At 43.4% G+C, this 20,548-nt stretch overlaps 1 protein-coding gene across 1 annotated transcript in view; it reads right to left on the reverse strand.

The window, feature by feature from the left end:
- Window positions 1-20,548, reverse strand: part of LOC128703098 (glycoprotein-N-acetylgalactosamine 3-beta-galactosyltransferase 1-like) — a 536,922-nt gene that overhangs the window by 77,020 nt on the left and 439,354 nt on the right. The window contains exons 6-7 of the mRNA XM_070103460.1: window positions 14,599-14,711; window positions 3,195-3,305 (exon numbers count right to left, since the gene is read on the reverse strand). Of these exons, the coding sequence (XP_069959561.1) occupies window positions 3,195-3,305; window positions 14,599-14,711 (224 nt within the window). The remainder of the gene's footprint in view (window positions 1-3,194; window positions 3,306-14,598; window positions 14,712-20,548) is intronic.

A 20,548-nucleotide genomic window follows, 5' to 3' on the forward strand; every position in this document is an offset into this window, starting at 1 on the left:
AGGAGGAGCCAGCCTTGGTAATACTGTCTGAAGTTGTTACAGGGCTGAGTAAGCCTTCACGCATGTGAACTAGCCATGTGTACTAGCCATGTGTAAAAACCATGTACACTATCCATGTGCACTAACCATGTGCACTAGCCATGTGCACTAGCCATGTGCACTAACCATATGCACTAACCATGTACAGTAACCATGTGAACTAGCCATGTGCGCTAACCATGCGCATTAACCATGTACACTAACCATGTGCACTAACCATGTGCACTAATCATGTGTATTACCTACGTGCACTAACCATGTGCACTAACCATATGCATTAACCATCTACACTAATTATGTGCACAAACCATGTGAGCTAACCATATGTATTAATCATGTGCAATAACCATCTGTACACTTGCCTAAGTGTACTAACCATGTACACTAACAGTTTGCACTATCCATGTGCACTAACCATGTGTACTACCTACGTGCACTAACCATGTACACTAACCATATGCACTAACCATCTACACTAATCATGTGCACTAACCATGTGCATTAACAATGTGCCCTGACCATGTACACGAACCATGTGCGCTAGCCATGTGCACTAACCATGTGTATTAACCATGTACACTAACCATGTGCACTAACCATGTGCACTAATCATTTTCAATAACCATGAGCACTAACCATGTGCACTAGCCATGTGCACTAACCATGTGTACTACCCGTGTGCACTAATTATGTGTACTTACAATGTGCACTAATGTGCACTAATGTGCACTAACCATGTGCACTAACCATGTGCACTAACCATGTGCATTAACCATGTGCAATAACTATCTGTACTAACCATGTGCATTAACCATGTGCACTAACCATGTGCACTAGCCATGTGCACTAACCATGTATATTAACCATGTACACTGACCATGTGCACTAACCATGTATATTAACCATGTACACTGACCATGTGCACTAACCATGTGCACTAACCATGTACACTAACCATGTGCACTAGCCATGTGCACTAAGCATGTATGTTAGCCATGTGCACTAACCATGTGCACTAATTATGTACACTAAGCATGTACACTAACCATGTGCATTAACCATGTGCACTAGCCATGTGCACTAACCATGTATATTAACCATGTGCACTAATCATGTGCAGTAACCTTGTCCACTAAGCATGTACACTAACCATGTGCATTAACCATGTGCACTAACCATGTGCACTAACCATGTGCACTATGTGTGTTAACTGTGTGTGCTAACCATGTGCACTAACCATGTACACTAACCATGTACACTATCCATTTGCCCTAGCCATGTGCACTTGCCCTGTGTATTAACCATGTACACTAACCATGTGCACTAGCCATGTGCGCTAACCATGTGTATTAACCATGTACACTATGTGCATTAACCATGTGCACTAACCATGTGTACTAACCATGTGCACTAACCATGTACAATAACCATGTGCACTAACCATGTGCACTAACCATGTGCACTAACCAGTGAATTTATATGTCCGGTCATGTATACTATATATAATCATATATTACCATACATGTTGCGATCAGTCGTGTCCTTCGATGTACAGTGTACTACATTGTACCTCCATTTACACTGTACTTCATTGTACCACCATGTGCACTGTACTTCATTGTACCACCATGTACACTGTACTTCCACATGTTTTTCCTTGTACCACCATGTACACTCTACTACAATGTACCTCCATTTACACTGTACTACATTGTTCCACCATGTACACTGCACTACCCCGTATACTTCATTGTACCACCATGTACACACCCCTCTTGTGCACTACATTCAAAAATATGTCGACATGTACAGTTATGTTCAGTACACAGTCTTGTAATGTGTACAGTCTTGTATGGCCGTGTAATCTTATATTCCCATTCATAATCATGTACTATATACTTAATGACGCATATGCACTTCACTCACCCATGTACTCATGTGCAACCATGTACACAGAGCTCACCTATGCAGACATAGGTGTAGGAATTTGTTCAGTAGCCTTCATAGCCAGGACACAAGAGTGGACGTAGATTATTACGTCTTACTTCAGTTTGTCCAAACTCCTCTAAATTATAACAACAGATTATTGTTATTTTGGTACAGAATTATTACTGTGTGGGACAGGAACCAGAATGTGACATTCGTATATTTATCAGGTGCTGTTGTCTGTATAAATATCCAGTTGAATCAGAGTTAGAGGTTTCCGCTATCATTTCCAGTTGTATCAGAGTTAGAGGTTTCCGCTAACATTTCCAGCTAAATCAAAGTTAGAGGTTTCCGCTAACATTTCCAGTTGAATCAGAGTTAGAGGTTTCCACTAACATTTCCAGCTAAATCAAAGTTAGAGGTTTCCGCTAACATTTCCAGCTAAATCAAAGTTAGAGGTTTCCGCTAACATTTCCAGTTGAATCAGAGTTAGAGGTTTCCACTAACATTTCCAGCTAAATCAAAGTTAGAGGTTTCCGCTAACATTTCCAGTTGATGTAAGAAGCTGGTTTGAGAATTCATTATTGTAGCTTCCACGCCTAACTCACCTCAGTGAATATCTAGTATTCTCCCAGTACCCGTTTTGTTTCACTTGCGCTCCTATGTATACAAATATTCTCGTATTAACACTAATTTCATCATGTACATTTATTTGCTACTGTGTACATCTATGTACACTACACTGGATCTAGTATATGCATGTGTCTCCCATGTATGTACGTGAATGCACATGAGTTCCCATGTGTACTTCACTCTTCCAGGTATCCTACGCTCTCGTACGATCACCTGTGTACCCCCATGATATACTCCAATAGGAGCTTTAATGGAAACTGTGGATCATGCCAAGACAAAACCATTCTCATTGCTAAATTTACAACCTGTAATGCAGTTACTTAGCTTCAATATTATGCTCCATAAACTGTGTCAATATAGAGAATGAATTAACCTTCGTCTGCCTGAAATACCTAGTCATGCTGGCATGATAGTGGCCCTCTCTGTAATTAGTATTTTATAATATGTAAACCCCACATTGTAATCTTTATACAGAATAAACTTTTGATTTTTATTTGATTTGATGTGATGTATACAGAATACACCCAACATTCACACAAACAACAAGGTCGACCCGTATTCACTGCATTCTTTTCTGTACTCTCATGAATACTCACCCATTTCGACGTCCTCAGCGCCGGTGTCGTCACGGTTACAAAGAGTGTCGTTGGGAAGAGCCTTCTCTACGAACTGCTTCACTGCCTCCCTGCTGAGTACGTAGCCTCCCCCTGCACCCAGCCGAGGAGGAAGGCAAGGAAGGAGGAGGATAGAGAGGGATTGTTTGATGGATGGAGGGGAGGAGAGAAGAAATTGAATAGTACAAGAAGGAGAGGTAGAATAATGAAGCAGTGAGAGAGAGTAATGGGGAGTGAGAAGGCGATCAACAGTGTGAAACAGTGAGAGAGAGAGTGAAGGTATAATGAGAGTGAAAACCAAAGTGAAAGAGTGAAGGAGGGAGTTCGAGAGTGGAGGAGGGAGTACGAGAGTGGAGGAGGGGGTACGAGAGTGGAGGAGGGAGTATGAGAGTGGAGGAGGGAGTACGAGAGTGGAGGAGGGAGTACGAGAGTGGAGGAGGGAGTTCGAGAGTGGAGGAGGGAGTTCGAGAGTGGAGGAGGGAGTACGAGAGTGAAGGAGGGAGTACGAGAGTGAAGGAGGGAGTACGAGAGTGGAGGAGGGAGTACGAGAGTGGAGGAGGGAGTACGAGAGTGAAGGAGGGAGTACGAGAGTGGAGGAAGGAGTACGAGAGTGATGGATGGAGTACGAGAGTGAAGGATGGAGTACGAGAGTGGAGGATGGAGTACGTGAGTGAAGGATGGAGTGCGTGAGTGAAGGATGGAGTACGTGAGTGAAGGAGAGAGTGAAGTTAGTAGCAAAAGTGAGAAAGAAAGACAGATATACAGACAGACATTAGAAAAAGGTAGTTGGAGAAAGAGACGTGAAAAATATTATTATCTGTAATTATTTAAATAAAAAAAGTTGTTCATTAAAATATCGTACAGTCATTGTTACAGTTCACTTGTCAAAAGATGGAAAATAAACTTAAAAACAACGATTTATATAATGCATTTTATATGTACGTATAATAATAATCGGGTCACATGATATAAAGTGTAGATAAAGATATAAAATGTCGCTGCACTCTCAATTGATCATTGTCCTTTTCGCTTTCAGGTTGACTGGACCTACTGCGCATACGCTCCTCAGTTGCCTGGCTGCAGTGGTGTGAGGTGATGCTGTCGCGCCTCTGTTGACACCTCAGGAGAATTACTGCTGTCAACATGGCGGTTTGTCATAGACGCCGGATTAATACTATTGGTATTGAGCTTCTCCGGGGGACGATTTCGCCTAGTTCAGCGCAGGTTCTCTTACCTAAGATCATCAGAGAGTCGTATGGAATTCATGATGGAGAATTGTATGGAGTGGCTTTAAATGGAGTGCATAGAATCTTCGTGAAACTGCTCACTGCAACGGAATATGAATTGTTGGTTAATCGTTTCCAGAACGTGAGTCTTCATGTTACACCTGTTGTACATGTGAGAATGAGTGATGTATTCAGGCATTATACCTGAATAAATTTACGTAACGTTCCCTTTGAGGCGGATGAAGCTGATATCAGAAAAGTCTTCGAGAAATATGGGACAGTTCATTTTGCCCAGCATGGCATGTGGGTAGCAGGCACCTACGCAGGTTTGCCAGAAGGTACTTTTAACCTTAAAATGACATTGAGACATCCCATACCTTCTTACGTTTATCTTCAGGAATTCAGGACACAGGTCATGGTTTTATATCCCTGGCAAAGGCGTATGTGTCGCCTATGTGGTGAGTATGACCACATAGCTGCAGCATGTGAGAAGAAAAGACGTGTGCCTGAACCTGTGGTAGAAGACTCAGCCCCTGTCTTACGGGTGGCAGGTGAGGATCAATCGCCTGAGGGAGGGCGTGGGCGTTTGTGGAGTGAGATGGTGGAGCAAGCTTTTAGGACTGGGGGTGAGTCCTCCCCTCAGTTCCCTGCCACAGTTTCTCCTCCAGTGACTTCTGTAGGGATGGTACCACGGGAGGAAGTGTTGGAAATAGAGGAAGAATTGGAGGAAGTTTTGAAGACCTTGTCACCGCCTGAGGAGGGAGTTACATCTGAGCAAGAAGTAGCTGGAGAGTTATCGCTTCCTGCTTGTCAACGATATGAGATTTTGGGGAATGATGATGTGACAGAAACATCAGTGGGATTAATAAATCATTGTAAGGTGGATGTTGAGGTTCACCGTGAGGCTTCCCCAGACCATGTTATGGGGGACATGATTGTAACAAAGAAACGGGCAGCTACGTCAGACTCGGATGATGTCCTGATGCCTGTGCATCAGGACATCACCCCAGTCTGGGAAGCAGACTGGGGTGGTAGGAGAGGGAAGAGGTGGTAATGGGGGAGGTCATGATAAGAGACATCAGAAGAAGGGAGGGGGGAAAGAAGGTATTGTGAAGATAACATACAGAAATTCTAATTCTAGTGGTGAAAAGAATGAGGAGAAGAGGCAGGGGTGAAAAATTTAAAAGGTCTTCGGTGTATGACTGACAATGTTAATGGCTTATGTAGAAGAATAAAGAGAGAATGGTTGTGTATGTTTCTTAATGTAGAGTAGATGTTGTGTTCCTCCAGGAACATAATTTCAAGGAGGGTAAGGTGTTAGAGGTAGCATGTTATCAAATAAAGACCTACCAACTACCTGTTTAAAAGGTGGTGTGGGTATTTTAATAAAGGAGACGAGCCCGTTTGTTTTGCAGAGAAGTGAGGGGGAGGGGGGAGGGTGTTGCGTGTGGATGGGTCGTGGATGGGTAAGCGTGTATCTTTTGTAAGTGTGTATGCGTCTGCGGAGAATAGCATGCAGGTAAGGAAGGATTTTGTGTGCGAGGATCTTGTCTATTTTTTGCGTGCTCTTCCGGAAGTAGCAATAGTGGGGGGTCCCTGGAACTGCGTTATTAGGGCGACTGACGTAGAACCAAAACGGGCAGGACATATGTCTGTAACTCCCAGGGATTTGATGAGGGACATTAGGTTACATGATGCATTGGGGGGGGGGCAACAGAACATACTTTTGTTAAGAGGGGATACGCAGCGAGGTTAGATAAAGTGTATCTTTCTCAAGGGGTTGTTGTGAAATCTTTTAATACTGCTGAGGCGGCTATGTCATATCATAGGGCTGTAGTGGTGGAAGTAGGGTGGGAGGAGCTGGCGGAAATATTGGAAATTGAACATTAGTGTGTTGAGTGATGAGGAAGGTTTGGACGGTTTTTCTATTCTATGGAAAGAGCTTTACAAGGAAGCTCAGGAGGTGGATGACATTGTAACATGGTGGGATTATGTGGCTAAAGAAAGGATAAGAAAGTATTATGTGAGGGAGGGTAAACATATAAACAATTTAAAATATAGGCTTGCGAATTATTTAGAGGATCGATTAAGAGGTTGTTATGGGCAGGGGATGGTTGGTGGTGTTTTTCCCATGGACGAAATAGTAGACATAAAAGAGAGATTGCGAACATTGGAAAATGACCAGTTTCAAGTGGTAAGGGTGCAAGCAGGGTTAGAAGAAGTTTTGTGGGGGGACAAGCCGTCAGCGTGCGTGTGTTGCGACATCAAAAGCAAAGGCAGGCGCTGACGGCTATCCCGAGATTAGAGGTAAATGAGACGATGGGGATCTATAGAGTACGGAGGGAGATAAGAAATACGAAAGGTATGAGTGCATATGCAGTGCATATGCGGATATATGGTATGAAAAGTACTGGACAAGTGGGGGTGTGGATGATGTGGGGCTAGGCAGGGTGTGTACATATGCAATGTGCAATTTAGGTAATAGTGATAGGACGGCTTTGGGTGGGGCTATTACTGCAGAGGAAATAGAGATTGCTTTACAGGGCATGAGGAAGGGAAAAGCCCTGGGTATTGATGGTCTACTGGTGGAATTTTATTTACAGCATTGGGCATTGATAGGAAATTTCATGGTTAGGTTATTTAATTGTATGAAGGAAAAGGGTAAGTTGAGAGATAAGCAGACTACAGCAGTTGTGGTGCTGGTCCCAAAAGATAAGGGGCAGCCCACCCTTCGGGAGTATCAGGCAATATCGTTGCTATGTGCAGACTATAAGGTTTTTGCGAAAATTTTAGGTAATAAGGTTAAATGTGTAGTGGGGAGGGTCGTTTCGAAATCGCAGTTTGGGTTGCCCGGAAGGTCGATGATTGAAGGACACGGGATTCTGAGGAGTTTTGTGGAGTCAAAAGGAGGGGGGACGGGGTTTACTGGCTTTAGACTGGCAGACAGCCTATGATAGTGGAAAGGCGAAAGGAGACAAGGTTATGGGGAAGAAATTGTTGATTAGGTAAATACGCTGTATAGGGGAGCAAAAATGAGGGTACAAATAAATGGGTGTATGGGGACGGAATTTGCGATGGGTAGAGATCTCAGGCAGGGGTGACCCATGTCACAGATCTTATTTGCGTGTTTTCAGGACCCCTTTTATAGAATGGTTGAACGTACCGTCAGTACCCGGGGTGAGGGTGGGGTTGAGGGAGGGACGCTTTGGCTGGGATTAATAGGTTATGTAGATGATATGACTGTTCTGGTTGGTGAAAGGATGTCTATGAAAGTATTGGACGATGTTGTGCAAGTGTTTGAACGTGCCACGGGTATGAAGGTAAACAGTGAGAAGTCAATGATCATGGGGTTGGGCACTTGGAAAGGGGAGGGTAAGGTGAGTTGTAAAGTTGTTAAAAAGTGTGCATTGTCGCTAAAGATTTGTGGTATTATATACAAGGATGACTTGGACGTGGCGCGTGAGGAAAACTCGGATAGGTTGTTAGAAGGATCGTGGGACGTCTGGGTGTTTTGAGGCCCCAGCATCTCACTCTGGCCCAACATGTGATTGTCGTAAATGTTTTATTGTATAGTAAGGTTTGGCATGTTGCGGCTGTGTTCCCGATTACAGGGACGGCGATTGCGGGAATTTTGAGAAGGGTGTTTAAATTTTTGTGGGCACCAAGTTGTGATTGGTTAAGAAGAGAGGTTGTTATGTTACCAGTGTGCCAGGGTGGGTTGGGATTGCTGGATCTAAGACGGAGGGCTAAATGTGTGTTTCTTAAATGGAAGGTATTGCGTGTGTGTGTGATGGCGGGAAATATAGAGCAGGTATATATGAGGTTGAAGAAGTGGTATGGAAGCGTTGAATTGAGGGAATGTGAAATTGTTCTACAGGCCTTGTTGTTGGTTAGGGAACAGAGAAACATTCGAATACGGGTTTTGTGTAGGTTACTGGTGGGTAAGTGCGTTGCCCCTGTTGAGGGTTTTTTCCCCATGTACTCGTGGAGAAACATTTGGTATAGATTTAGCAAGCTGAAATTATTGCCTAGGGTGTGTGACGTTATGTTTCGTTTTTTGCACGGTATCTTGCCGTCAGGGGCCATACTAAGAACCAGAATAGTAGTAGAGGGAGAGGGGTGTGGTTTTTGCGGAGTGGACGACACGGCGTTCCATGTAGTTTATTTTTGTGAAGGGTTAGAAGACGTCAGGGGTTGGTTAGGTAGGTTGGTACTGAGGGTGGGAGGGAGGGGGGTGGCGGTTCTGTGTGCTTTAAGTCTTGACATGGTGGTTTAGAAGAGGAAGTCATAAGAGGTTTAGATTACATCGTGGTGGTTTATATCTACATATCGTGGGTGATGAGGGGGAAAGGGGTTAGTGAGGTGTGAAGGCGCGTTCTTACGATAACGTTTTATCGTACGATGTGTCGTAACCGGGAGTTGTACGGGAAGAGGTGGGATCAGGTATTTTCGGAAGGATATAGGAGGCTAACGTTAGAAATCCTCTTGAATCTGTGAATGAATATGAATGTACGAAGGGTAAGGTTCCTTTTTTTATGGGATTTAAATTGGTTGAGTGTAAGTCAGTGGGCAATAGCGGGCTCGTCTCCTGGGGGGGGGGGGGGCATGAGAGTGTGGTGAATGTTGGTATGGATTGTGTTTCCTGGTTGTAATAGATGTGTGGTTGTGGAGCTTTGAGAGCTCCATGATACTTATTGTTACTTTGTGTAATGAATGAAAGAGCAACCCCGAAGGTTTTGTCATGTATTTGGAGGTGTTTCTGTCTTGTAATGACCCGATTCTTGAGTCATGTTTTTAATGGTATATGTAATTGGTTATGTTTATTATCGGTTATGAGGTCATGATATGTGTTTGATTTTTCTAGATTAAAATATTTTTATATACTGTTTTGTTTGTGTACATGTTTGCATATGCATGGGTTTTCCTTTTTTTGTGAAATCAATTTTTTTCTTTTGTGTTACTCTTTAAATATCGTTTTTAGCCTTTGTTAAATGTTAGGCTCCAGTACATTCCTAATATGGGTATGTTGATGTTTTAAAGTTAGATATGATAGGTTAGTACTGTTACTGATAGTTGTCTTGAGACTTTTGTTGCAAGCTTTTCCTTTATGTATTGCTATTTTTTTCAGAGAGGTTATAGAGCCACTGTTCTGAGAATTTTATGTTGCTATCTTCTTATGAATATTTATATTCTGGAATTATGTACTGCTGTACTGTTTTTAAATAAAATTTAAAAAAAAAAACATTGAGCTGTCTTCGGACGTGATTAGGAAGTAGCTACATGAATTTAAATATGTAAATTAATAATATTAGAGTGTTGTAGGTAGTAGGTTGGTAGACAGCAACCACCCAGGGAAGTACTACCGTCCTGCCAGATGACTGTGAAACAAAAACCTGTAACTGTTTTGCATGATGGTAGGATTGCTGGTTTCTTTTTCTGTCTCATAAACACGCTAAGATAACAGGGATATCTTGCTACTCCTACTTACACTTTGGTCACACTTCACAGACACGCACATGCATATATATATATACATACATCTAGGTTTTTCTCTTTTTTCTAAATAGCTCTTGTTCTTTTTTATTTCTTCTATTGTCCATGGGGAAGTGGAAAAGAATCTTTCCTCCGTAAGCCATGCGTGTCGTATGAGGCGACTAAAATGCCGGGAGCAATGGGCTAGTAACCCCTTCTCCTGTATACAATTACTAAAAAAGAGAAGAAGAAAAACTTTATAAAACTGGGTTGCTTAAATGTGCGTGGATGTAGTGCGGATGACAAGAAACAGATGATTGCTGATGTTATGAATGAAAAGAAGTTGGATGTCCTGGCCCTAAGCGAAACAAAGCTGAAGGGGGTAGGAGAGTTTCAGTGGGGGGAAATAAATGGGATTAAATCTGGAGTATCTGAGAGAGTTAGAGCAAAGGAAGGGGTAGCAGTAATGTTAAATGATCAGTTATGGAAGGAGAAAAGAGAATATGAATGTGTAAATTCAAGAATTATGTGGATTAAAGTAAAGGTTGGATGCGAGAAGTGGGTCATAATAAGCGTGTATGCACCTGGAGAAGAGAGGAATGCAGAGGAGAGAGAGAGATTTTGGGAGATGTTAAGTGAATGTATAGGAGCCTTTGAACCAAGTGAGAGAGTAATTGTGGTAGGGGACTTGAATGCTAAAGTAGGAGAAACTTTTAGAGAGGGTGTGGTAGGTAAGTTTGGGGTGCCAGGTGTAAATGATAATGGGAGCCCTTTGATTGAACTTTGTATAGAAAGGGGTTTAGTTATAGGTAATACATATTTTAAGAAAAAGAGGATAAATAAGTATATACGATATGATGTAGGGCGAAATGACAGTAGTTTGTTGGATTATGTATTGGTAGATAAAAGACTGTTGAGTAGACTTCAGGATGTACATGTTTATAGAGGGGCCACAGATATATCAGATCACTTTCTAGTTGTAGCTATACTGAGAATAAAAGGTAGATGGGATACAAGGAGAATAGAAGCATCAGGGAAGAGAGAGGTGAAGGTTTATAAACTAAAAGAGGAGGCAGTTAGGGTAAGATATAAACAGCTATTGGAGGATAGATGGGCTAATGAGAGCATAGGCAATGGGGTCGAAGAGGTATGGGGTAGGTTTAAAAATGTAGTGTTAGAGTGTTCAGCAGAAGTTTGTGGTTACAGGAAAGTGGGTGCAGGAGGGAAGAGGAGCGATTGGTGGAATGATGATGTAAAGAGAGTAGTAAGGGAGAAAAAGTTAGCATATGAGAAGTTTTTACAAAGTAGAAGTGATGCAAGGAGGGAAGAGTATATGGAGAAAAAGAGAGAAGTTAAGAGAGTGGTGAAGCAATGTAAAAAGAGAGCAAATGAGAGAGTGGGTGAGATGTTATCAACAAATTTTGTTGAAAATAAGAAAAAGTTTTGGAGTGAGATTAACAAGTTAAGAAAGCCTAGAGAACAAATGGATTTGTCAGTTAAAAATAGGAGAGGAGAGTTATTAAATGGAGAGTTAGAGGTATTGGGAAGATGGAAGGAATATTTTGAGGAATTGTTAAATGTTGATGAAGATAGGGAAGCTGTGATTTCGTGTATAGGGCAAGGAGGAATAACATCTTGTAGGAGTGAGGAAGAGCCAGTTGTGAGTGTGGGGGAAGTTCGTGAGGCAGTAGGTAAAATGAAAGGGGGTAAGGCAGCCGGGATTGATGGGATAAAGATAGAAATGTTAAAAGCAGGTGGGGATATAGTTTTGGAGTGGTTGGTGCAATTATTTAATAAATGTATGGAAGAGGGTAAGGTACCTAGGGATTGGCAGAGAGCATGCATAGTTCCTTTGTATAAAGGCAAAGGGGATAAAAGAGAGTGCAAAAATTATAGGGGGATAAGTCTGTTGAGTGTACCTGGTAAAGTGTATGGTAGAGTTATAATTGAAAGAATTAAGAGTAAGACGGAGAATAGGATAGCAGATGAACAAGGAGGCTTTAGGAAAGGTAGGGGGTGTGTGGACCAGGTGTTTACAGTGAAACATATAAGTGAACAGTATTTAGATAAGGCTAAAGAGGTCTTTGTGGCATTTATGGATTTGGAAAAGGCGTATGACAGGGTGGATAGGGGGGCAATGTGGCAGATGTTGCAAGTGTATGGTGTAGGAGGTAGGTTACTGAAAGCAGTGAAGAGTTTTTACGAGGATAGTGAGGCTCAAGTTAGAGTATGTAGGAAAGAGGGAAATTTTTTCCCAGTAAAAGTAGGCCTTAGACAAGGATGTGTGATGTCACCGTGGTTGTTTAATATATTTATAGATGGGGTTGTAAGAGAAGTAAATGCGAGGGTTTTGGCAAGAGGCGTGGAGTTAAAAGATAAAGAATCACACACAAAGTGGGAGTTGTCACAGCTGCTCTTTGCTGATGACACTGTGCTCTTGGGAGATTCTGAAGAGAAGTTGCAGAGATTGGTGGATGAATTTGGTAGGGTGTGCAAAAGAAGAAAATTAAAGGTGAATACAGGAAAGAGTAAGGTTATGAGGATAACAAAAAGATTAGGTGATGAAAGATTGAATATCAGATTGGAGGGAGAGAGTATGGAGGAGGTGAACGTATTCAGATATTTGGGAGTGGACGTGTCAGCGGATGGGTCTATGAAAGATGAGGTGAATCATAGAATTGATGAGGGAAAAAGAGTGAGTGGTGCACTTAGGAGTCTGTGGAAACAAAGAACTTTGTCCTTGGAGGCAAAGAGGGGAATGTATGAGAGTATAGTTTTACCAACGCTCTTATATGGGTGTGAAGCGTGGGTGATGAATGTTGCAGCGAGGAGAAGGCTGGAGGCAGTGGAGATGTCATGTCTGAGGGCAATGTGTGGTGTGAATATAATGCAGAGAATTCGTAGTTTGGAAGTTAGGAGGAGGTGCGGGATTACCAAAACTGTTGTCCAGAGGGCTGAGGAAGGGTTGTTGAGGTGGTTCGGACATGTAGAGAGAATGGAGCGAAACAGAATGACTTCAAGAGTGTATCAGTCTGTAGTGGAAGGAAGGCGGGGTAGGGGTCGGCCTAGGAAGGGTTGGAGGGAGGGGGTAAAGGAGGTTTTGTGTGCGAGGGGCTTGGACTTCCAGCAGGCATGCGTGAGCGTGTTTGATAGGAGTGAATGGAGACAAATGGTTTTTAATACTTGACGTGCTGTTGGAGTGTGAGCAAAGTAACATTTATGAAGGGATTCAGGGAAACCGGCAGGCCGGACTTGAGTCCTGGAGATGGGAAGTACAGTGCCTGCACTCTGAAGGAGGGGTGTTAATGTTGCAGTTTAAAAACTGTAGTGTAAAGCACCCTTCTGGCAAGACAGTGATGGAGTGAATGATGGTGAAAGTTTTTCTTTTTCGGGCCACCCTGCCTTGGTGGGAATCGGCCGGTGTGATAATAAAAAAAAAAAAAAAAATAGAGGGAGTGAGAAAACCGGAGAGTGAATACAACCAGGGAGGTGTGAGGCTGCAGTCATAACAAAGTGAAGCATCACGAAGAAAGTATCACATCTGCATGTCACCTGAAAAACTTCAGTAACACATTCAAAACAAACTAAAATGTGCCGTCTCTCTTAAATAGTCTCACCTAATGTCTCTCAGCTACAGTCTCTTACTGACAATCTTTTACCTACAGGGATTCAAGGTTTCTCACTCATAATCTCTTATCTTCCTGTCTCATTTACAGTTTTTCACCTACAGTTTCCCACTACCAATTTCTCATAGTCCCTCACAGTCTCTACCGTCTACAATTTCTCATCTTCGGACACTAGCATATTTCTCAACTACGGTCTCACACCTATAGTCTATCACAGTCTGTAATTAACAGTCTTTCACCTGTAATCTCTCGCCCATAGTGTCTCACCTATAATTTCTCACCTACAGTCTTTCACTTATAATCTTTTCTCTACAGTCTCTCTCATACAGTAACTCATCTATTACCTCTAACATTCTCGCATCAATAGTCTCTCAATAACTGTATCTCACTAATAGACTCACCTACAGTCACTCACAGTCTCTCATCTACAGTCACTCACCTACAGTCTCTCATCTACTGTCTCTCACCTACTGTCCCTCATGTACAGTCAGTATCCTACAGTTTCACCTGCAGTCTCTTATTTACTGTCTCTCACCAATAGTCTTTCGCCAAAAGTTTCTGATCTGGTGTCTCTTACGTATAGTATTTTACCAAAATTATCTCACAAAGTCTCGCAAACATACTCTTACCTCCAGTCTCTCATCTACTGTTTGTCACTAAAGTCTCCCACCTACCGCCTCTCTGCTGTCTCTTATCTTTAGTGGATTACTTACAGTCTCTTATTTGTAGACAAATGGTTCAGAGAACAGACAGAAGGTGAATTAGACAACTGTGCGACACTTGGATATCTTTATTGTGGAACATTCAGCCAACCAGAGGCTTCCTCAGTCCAATACAGAGAAGAATAGTTGAAGATCAGAAGGATTGATGGACTGAGCACATCGACTCCAGGCTCAGAAACTGATTACTTCAAACTCCATCCGTTTTTCAACCATTCTTCCTCAGTTGGACTGAGGAAGCCAATGGTTGGCGAAACGTGTCCAGAGTAAAGATACCTCAGTGTTGCACAAGTATCTAATTTATCAGTCACTTATTTACTGTCTCTCACTGTTTCTCACTTACCTCCGCTCATGTAACCTTGTTTGCTGTACATCTTAAATCTTGAGCCAAAGTAGATAGGGAAGTTGGGATCGTAGATAGACAGCATATAGCGCATGTTCTCCATGATAGCGTACCTGTGTGGTGATAACAGGTACATGATTACTGTGGATGATGAGAGCAGTTGTTGGTTATGGTTGTGAAGGTGGTTGCTGGTTATGGTTGTGCAGGTGGTTGTTGGATAAGGTTGTGCAGTTCGTTGTTGGATATGGTTGTGCAGGTGGTTGTTGGATAAGGTTGTGCAGGTGGTTGTTGGTTATGGTTGTGCAGGTGGTTGTTGGTTATGGTTGTGTAGGTGGTTGTTGGATATGGTTGTGCAGGTGGTTGTTGGTTATGGTTGTGCAGGTGGTTGTTGGTTATGGTTGTGCAGGTGGTTGTTGGACATGGTTGTGCAGGTGGTTGTTGGATAAGGTTGTGCAGTTGGTTGTTGGATATAATTGTGCAGGTGGTTGTTGGTTATGGTTGTGCAGGTGGTTGTTGGTTATGGTTGTGCAGGTGGTCATCGGTTATGGTTGTGCAGGTGGTTGTTGGTTATGGTTGTGCAGGTGGTTGTTGGTTATGGTTGTGTAGGTGGTTGTTGGTTATGGTTGTGCAGGTGGTTGTTGGTTATTGTTGTGCAGGTGGTTGTTGGTTATGGTTGTGCAGGTGGTTGTTGGTTATGGTTGTGTAGGTGGTTGTTGGTTATGGTTGTGCAGGTGGTTGTTGGTTATAGTTGTGCATGTGGTTGTCGGTTATGGTTGCGCAGGTGGTTGTTGGTTATGGTTGTGCAGGTGGTTGTTGGTTAAGGTTGTGCAGGTTATTGTTGGTTATTGTTGTGCAGGTGGTTGTTGGTTATGGTTGTGCAGGTGGTTGTTGGTTATGGGGGTGCAGGTGATTGTTAGTTATCGTTGTGCAGGTTATTGTTGGTTATTGTTGTGCAGGTGGTTGTTGGTTATGGTTGTGCAGGTGGTTGTTGGCTATGGGGGTGCAGGTGATTGTTAGTTATCGTTGTGAAGGTGGTTGTTGGTTATTGTTGTGCAGTTGGTTTTTGGTTATGGTAGGGCAGGTGGTTGCTGGTTATGGTTGTGCAGGTGGTTGTTGGTTATAGTTGTGCAGGTGGTTGTTGGTTATGGTTGTGCAGGTGGTTGTTGGTTATGGTTGTGCACGTGGTTGTTGGTTATGTTCGTGCAGGTGGTTGTTGGTTATGGTTGTGCAGGTGGTTGTTGGTTATGGTTGTGAAGGTGGTTTTCGGCTATGGTTGTGCAGGTGGTTGTTGGTTATGGTTGTGCAGGTTAATGTTGGTTATGGTTGTGCAGGGTGTTGTTGGTTATTGTTGTGCAGGTGGTTGTTGGTTATGGTTGTGCAGGTGGTTGTTGGTTATGTTTGTGCAGGTGGTTGTTGGTTATGGTTGTGCAGGTGGTTGTTGGTTATGGTTGTGCAGGTGGTTGTCGGTTATGGTTGTGCAGGTGGTTGTTGGTTATGGTTGTGCAGGGGGTTGTTGGTTATGGTTGTGCAAGTGGTTGTTGGCTATGGGTGTGCAGGTGATTGTTAGTTATCGTTGTGCAGGTGGTTGTTAGTTATAGTTGTGCAGGTGGTTGTTAGTTATGATTGTGCAGGTGGTTGTTACTTATGGTTGTGCAGGTGGTTGTTAGTTATGGTTGTGTAGGTGGTTGTTAGTTATGGTTGTGTAGGTGGTTGTTAGTTATGGTTGTGCAGGTGGTTGTTAGTTATGGTTGTGCAGGCGGTTGTTAGTTATGGTTGTGCAGGTGGCTGTTATGGTTGTGCAGGTGGTTGTTGGTTATGGTTGTGCAGGTGGCTGTTATGGTTGTGCAGGTGGTTGTTGGTTATGGTTGTGCAGGTGGTTGTTATGGTTGTGCATGTGGTTGTTAGTTATGGTTGTGCAGGTGGTTGTTAGTTATGGTTGTGCACGTGGTTGTTGGCTATGGTTGTGCAGGTGGTTGTTGGTTATGGTTGTGCAGGTGGTCATCGGTTATGGTTGTGCAGGTGGTTGTTGGTTATGGTTGTGCAGGTGGTTGTTGGTTATGGTTGTGTAGGTGATTGTTGGTTATGGTTGTGCAGGTGGTTGTTGGTTATTGTTGTGCAGGTGGTTGTTGGTTATGGTTGTGCAGGTGGTTGTTGGTTATGGTTGTGTAGGTGGTTGTTGGTTATGGTTGTGCAGGTGGTTGTTGGTTATAGTTGTGCATGTGGTTGTCGGTTATGGTTGCGCAGGTGGTTGTTGGTTATGGTTGTGCAGGTGGTTGTTGGTTAAGGTTGTGCAGGTTATTGTTGGTTATTGTTGTGCAGGTGGTTGTTGGTTATGGTTGTGCAGGTGGTTGTTGGTTATGGTTGTGCAGGTGGTTGTTGGCTATGGGGGTGCAGGTGATTGTTAGTTATCGTTGTGAAGGTGGTTGTTGGTTATTGTTGTGCAGGTGGTTTTTGGTTATGGTAGGGCAGGTGGTTGCTGGTTATGGTTGTGCAGGTGGTTGTTGGTTATAGTTGTGCAGGTGGTTGTTGGTTATGGTTGTGCAGGTGGTTGTTGGTTATGGTTGTGCACGTGGTTGTTGGTTATGTTCGTGCAGGTGGTTGTTGGTTATGGTTGTGCAGGTGGTTGTTGGTTATGGTTGTGCAGGTGGTTGTCGGTTATGGTTGTGCAGGTGGTTGTTGGTTATGGTTGTGCAGGTTGATGTTGGTTATGGTTGTGCAGGTTGTTGTTGGTTATTGTTGTGCAGGTGGTTGTTGGTTATGGTTGTGCAGGTGGTTGTTGGTTATGTTTGTGCAGGTGGTTGTTGGTTATGGTTGTGCAGGTGGTTGTTGGTTATGGTTGTGCAGGTGGTTGTCGGTTATGGTTGTGCAGGTGGTTGTTGGTTATGGTTGTGCAGGTGGTTGTTGGTTAAGGTTGTGCAGGTGGTTGTTGGCTATGGGTGTGCAGGTGATTGTTAGTTATCGTTGTGCAGGTGGTTGTTAGTTATAGTTGTGCAGGTGGTTGTTAGTTATGGTTGTGCAGGTGGTTGTTACTTATGGTTGTGCAGGTGGTTGTTAGTTATGGTTGTGTAGGTGGTTGTTAGTTATGGTTGTGTAGGTGGTTGTTAGTTATGGTTGTGCAGGTGGTTGTTAGTTATGGTTGTGCAGGCGGTTGTTAGTTATGGTTGTGCAGGTGGTTGTTATGGTTGTGCAGGTGGTTGTTGGTTATGGTTGTGCAGGTGGCTGTTATGGTTGTGCAGGTGGTTGCTAGTTATGGTTGTGCAGGTGGTTGTTATGGTTGTGCAGGTGGTTGTTACTTATGGTTGTGCAGGTGGTTGTTAGTTATGGTTGTGCAGGTGGTTGTTAGTTATGGTTGTGAAGGTGGTTGTTAGTTATGGTTGTGTAGGTGGTTGTTAGTTATGGTTGTGCAGGTGGTTGTTGGTTATGGTTGTGCAGGTGGTTGTTGGTTATGGTTGTGCAGGTGGTTGTTGGCTATGGGTGTGCAGGTGATTGTTAGTTATCGTTGTGCAGGTGGTTCTTAGTTATGGTTGTGCAGGTGGTTGTTAGTTATGGTTGTGCAGGTGGTTGTTAGTTATGGTTGTGCAGGTGGTTGTTAGTTATGGATGTGTAGGTGGTTGTTAGTTATGGTTGTGTAGGTGGTTGTTAGTTATGGTTGTGCAGGTGGTTGTTAGTTATGGTTGTGCAGGCGGTTGTTAGTTATGATTGTGCAGGTGGTTGTTATGGTTGTGCACGTGGTTGTCGGTTATGGTTGTGCAGGTGGTTGTTGGTTATGGTTGTGCAGGTGGTTGTTATGGTTGTGCAGGTGGTTGTTAGTTATGGTTGTGCAGGTGGTTGTTAGTTATGGTTGTGCAGTTGGTTGTTAGTTATGGTTGTTCAGGAGGTTGTTGGTTATGGTTGTGCAGCTGGTTGTTGGTTATAATTGTGCAGGTGGTTGTTAGTTATGAATGTTCACTAGGTTGTTGCTTATGGTTGTGCAGGTGGTTGTTAGTTATGGTTGTGCAGGTGGTTGTTACTTATGGTTGTGCAGGTGGTTGTTAGTTATGGTTGTCCAGGAGGTTGTTAGTTATGGTTGTGCAGGTGGTTGTTAGTTATGGTTGTGCAGGTGGTTGTTGGTTATGGTTGTGCAGGTGGTTGTTAGTTATGGTTCTGCAGGTGGTTGTTAGTTATGGTTGTGCAGGTGGTTGTTAGTTATGGTTGTGCAGGTGGTTGTTACTTATGGTTGTGCAGGTGGTTGTTAGTTATGGTTGTTCAGGAGGTTTTTAGTTATGGTTGTGCAGGTGGTTGTTAGTTATGGTTGTGCAGGTGGTTGTTGGTTATGGTTGTGCAGGTGGTTGTTAGTTATGGTTGTGCAGGTGGTTGTTAGTTATGGTTGTGCAGGTGGTTGTTGGTTGAGGTTGTGCAGGTGGTTGTTGGTTATGGTTGTGCAGGTGGTTGTTATGGTTGTGCAGGTGGTTGTTGGTTATGGTTGTGCAGGTGGTTGTTATGGTTGTGCAGGTGGTTGTTGGTTATAGTTGTGCAGGTGGTTGTTATGGTTGTGCAGGCGGTTGTTGGTTATGGTTGTGCAGGTGGTTGTCATGGTTGTGCAGGTGGTTGTTAGTTATGGTTGTGCAGGTGGTTGTTAGTTTTGGTTGTGCAGGTGGTTGTTAGTTATGGTTGTGCAGGTGGTTGTTGGTTATGGTTGTGCAGGTGGTTGTTAGTTATGGTTGTGCAGGTGGCTGTTAGTTATGGTTGTGCAGGTGGTTGTTAGTTATGGTTGTGCAGGTAGTTGTTGGTTATGGTTGTGCAGGTGGTTGTTAGTTATGGTTGTGCAGGTGGTTGTTAGTTATGGTTGTGCAGGTGGTTGTTAGTTATGGTTGTGCAGGTGGTTGTTGGTTATGGTTGTGCAGGTGGTTGTTAGTTATGGTTGTGCAGGTGGTTGTTGGTTATGGTTGTGCAGGTGGTTGTTAGTTATGGTTGTGCAGGTGGTTGTTAGTTATGGTTGTGCAGGTGGTTGTTAGTTATGGTTGTGCAGGTGGTTGTTAGTTATGGTTGTGCAGGTGGTTGTTAGTTATGGTTGTGCAGGTGGTTGTTGGTTATGGTTGTGCAGGTGGTTGTTAGTTATGGTTGTGCAGGTGGTTGTTAGTTATGGTTGTGCAGGTGGTTGTTGGTTATGGTTCTGCAGGTGGTTGTTAGTTATGGTTCAGCAGGTGGTTGTTGGTTATGGTTGTGCAGGTGGTTGTTGGTTATGGTTGTGCAGGTGGTTGTTGGTTATGGTTGTGCAGGTGGTTGTTGGTTATGGTTGTGCAGGTGGTTGTTAGTTATGGTTGTGCAGGTGGTTGTTGCTTATGGTTGTGCAGGTGGTTGTTAGTTATGGTTGTGCAGGTGGTTGTTGGTTATGGTTGTGCAGGTGGTTGTTAGTTATGGTTGTGCAGGTGGTTGTTAGTTATGGTTGTGCAGGTGGTTGTTGGTTATGGTTGTGCAGGTGGTTGTTAGTTATGGTTGTACAGGTGGTTGTTGCTTATGGTTGTGCAGGTGGTTGTTAGTTATGGTTGTGCAGGTGGTTGTCGGTTATGGTTGTGCAGGTGGTTGTTAGTTATGGTTGTGCAGGTGGTTGTTAGTTATGGTTGTGCAGGTGGTTGTTGGTTATGGTTGTGCAGGTAGTTGTTAGTTATGGTTGTGCAGGTGGTTGTTGGTTATGGTTGTGCAGGTGGTTGTTAGTTATGGTTGTGCAGGTGGTTGTTAGTTATGGTTGTGCAGGTGGTTGTTAGTTATGGTTGTGCAGGTGGTTGTTGGTTATGGTTGTGCAGGTGGTTGTTGGTTATGGTTGTGCAGGTGGTTGTTGGTTATGGTTGTGCAGGTGGTTGTTAGTTTTGGTTGTGCAGGTGGTTGTTGGTTATGGTTGTGCAGGTGGTTGTTGGTTATGGTTGTGCAGGCGGTTGTTAGTTATGGTTGTGCAGGTGGTTGTTAGTTATGG

Source organism: Cherax quadricarinatus, chromosome 85 (genome assembly GCF_038502225.1).
Source record: "Cherax quadricarinatus isolate ZL_2023a chromosome 85, ASM3850222v1, whole genome shotgun sequence".
Classification (NCBI taxonomy): domain Eukaryota; kingdom Metazoa; phylum Arthropoda; class Malacostraca; order Decapoda; family Parastacidae; genus Cherax; species Cherax quadricarinatus.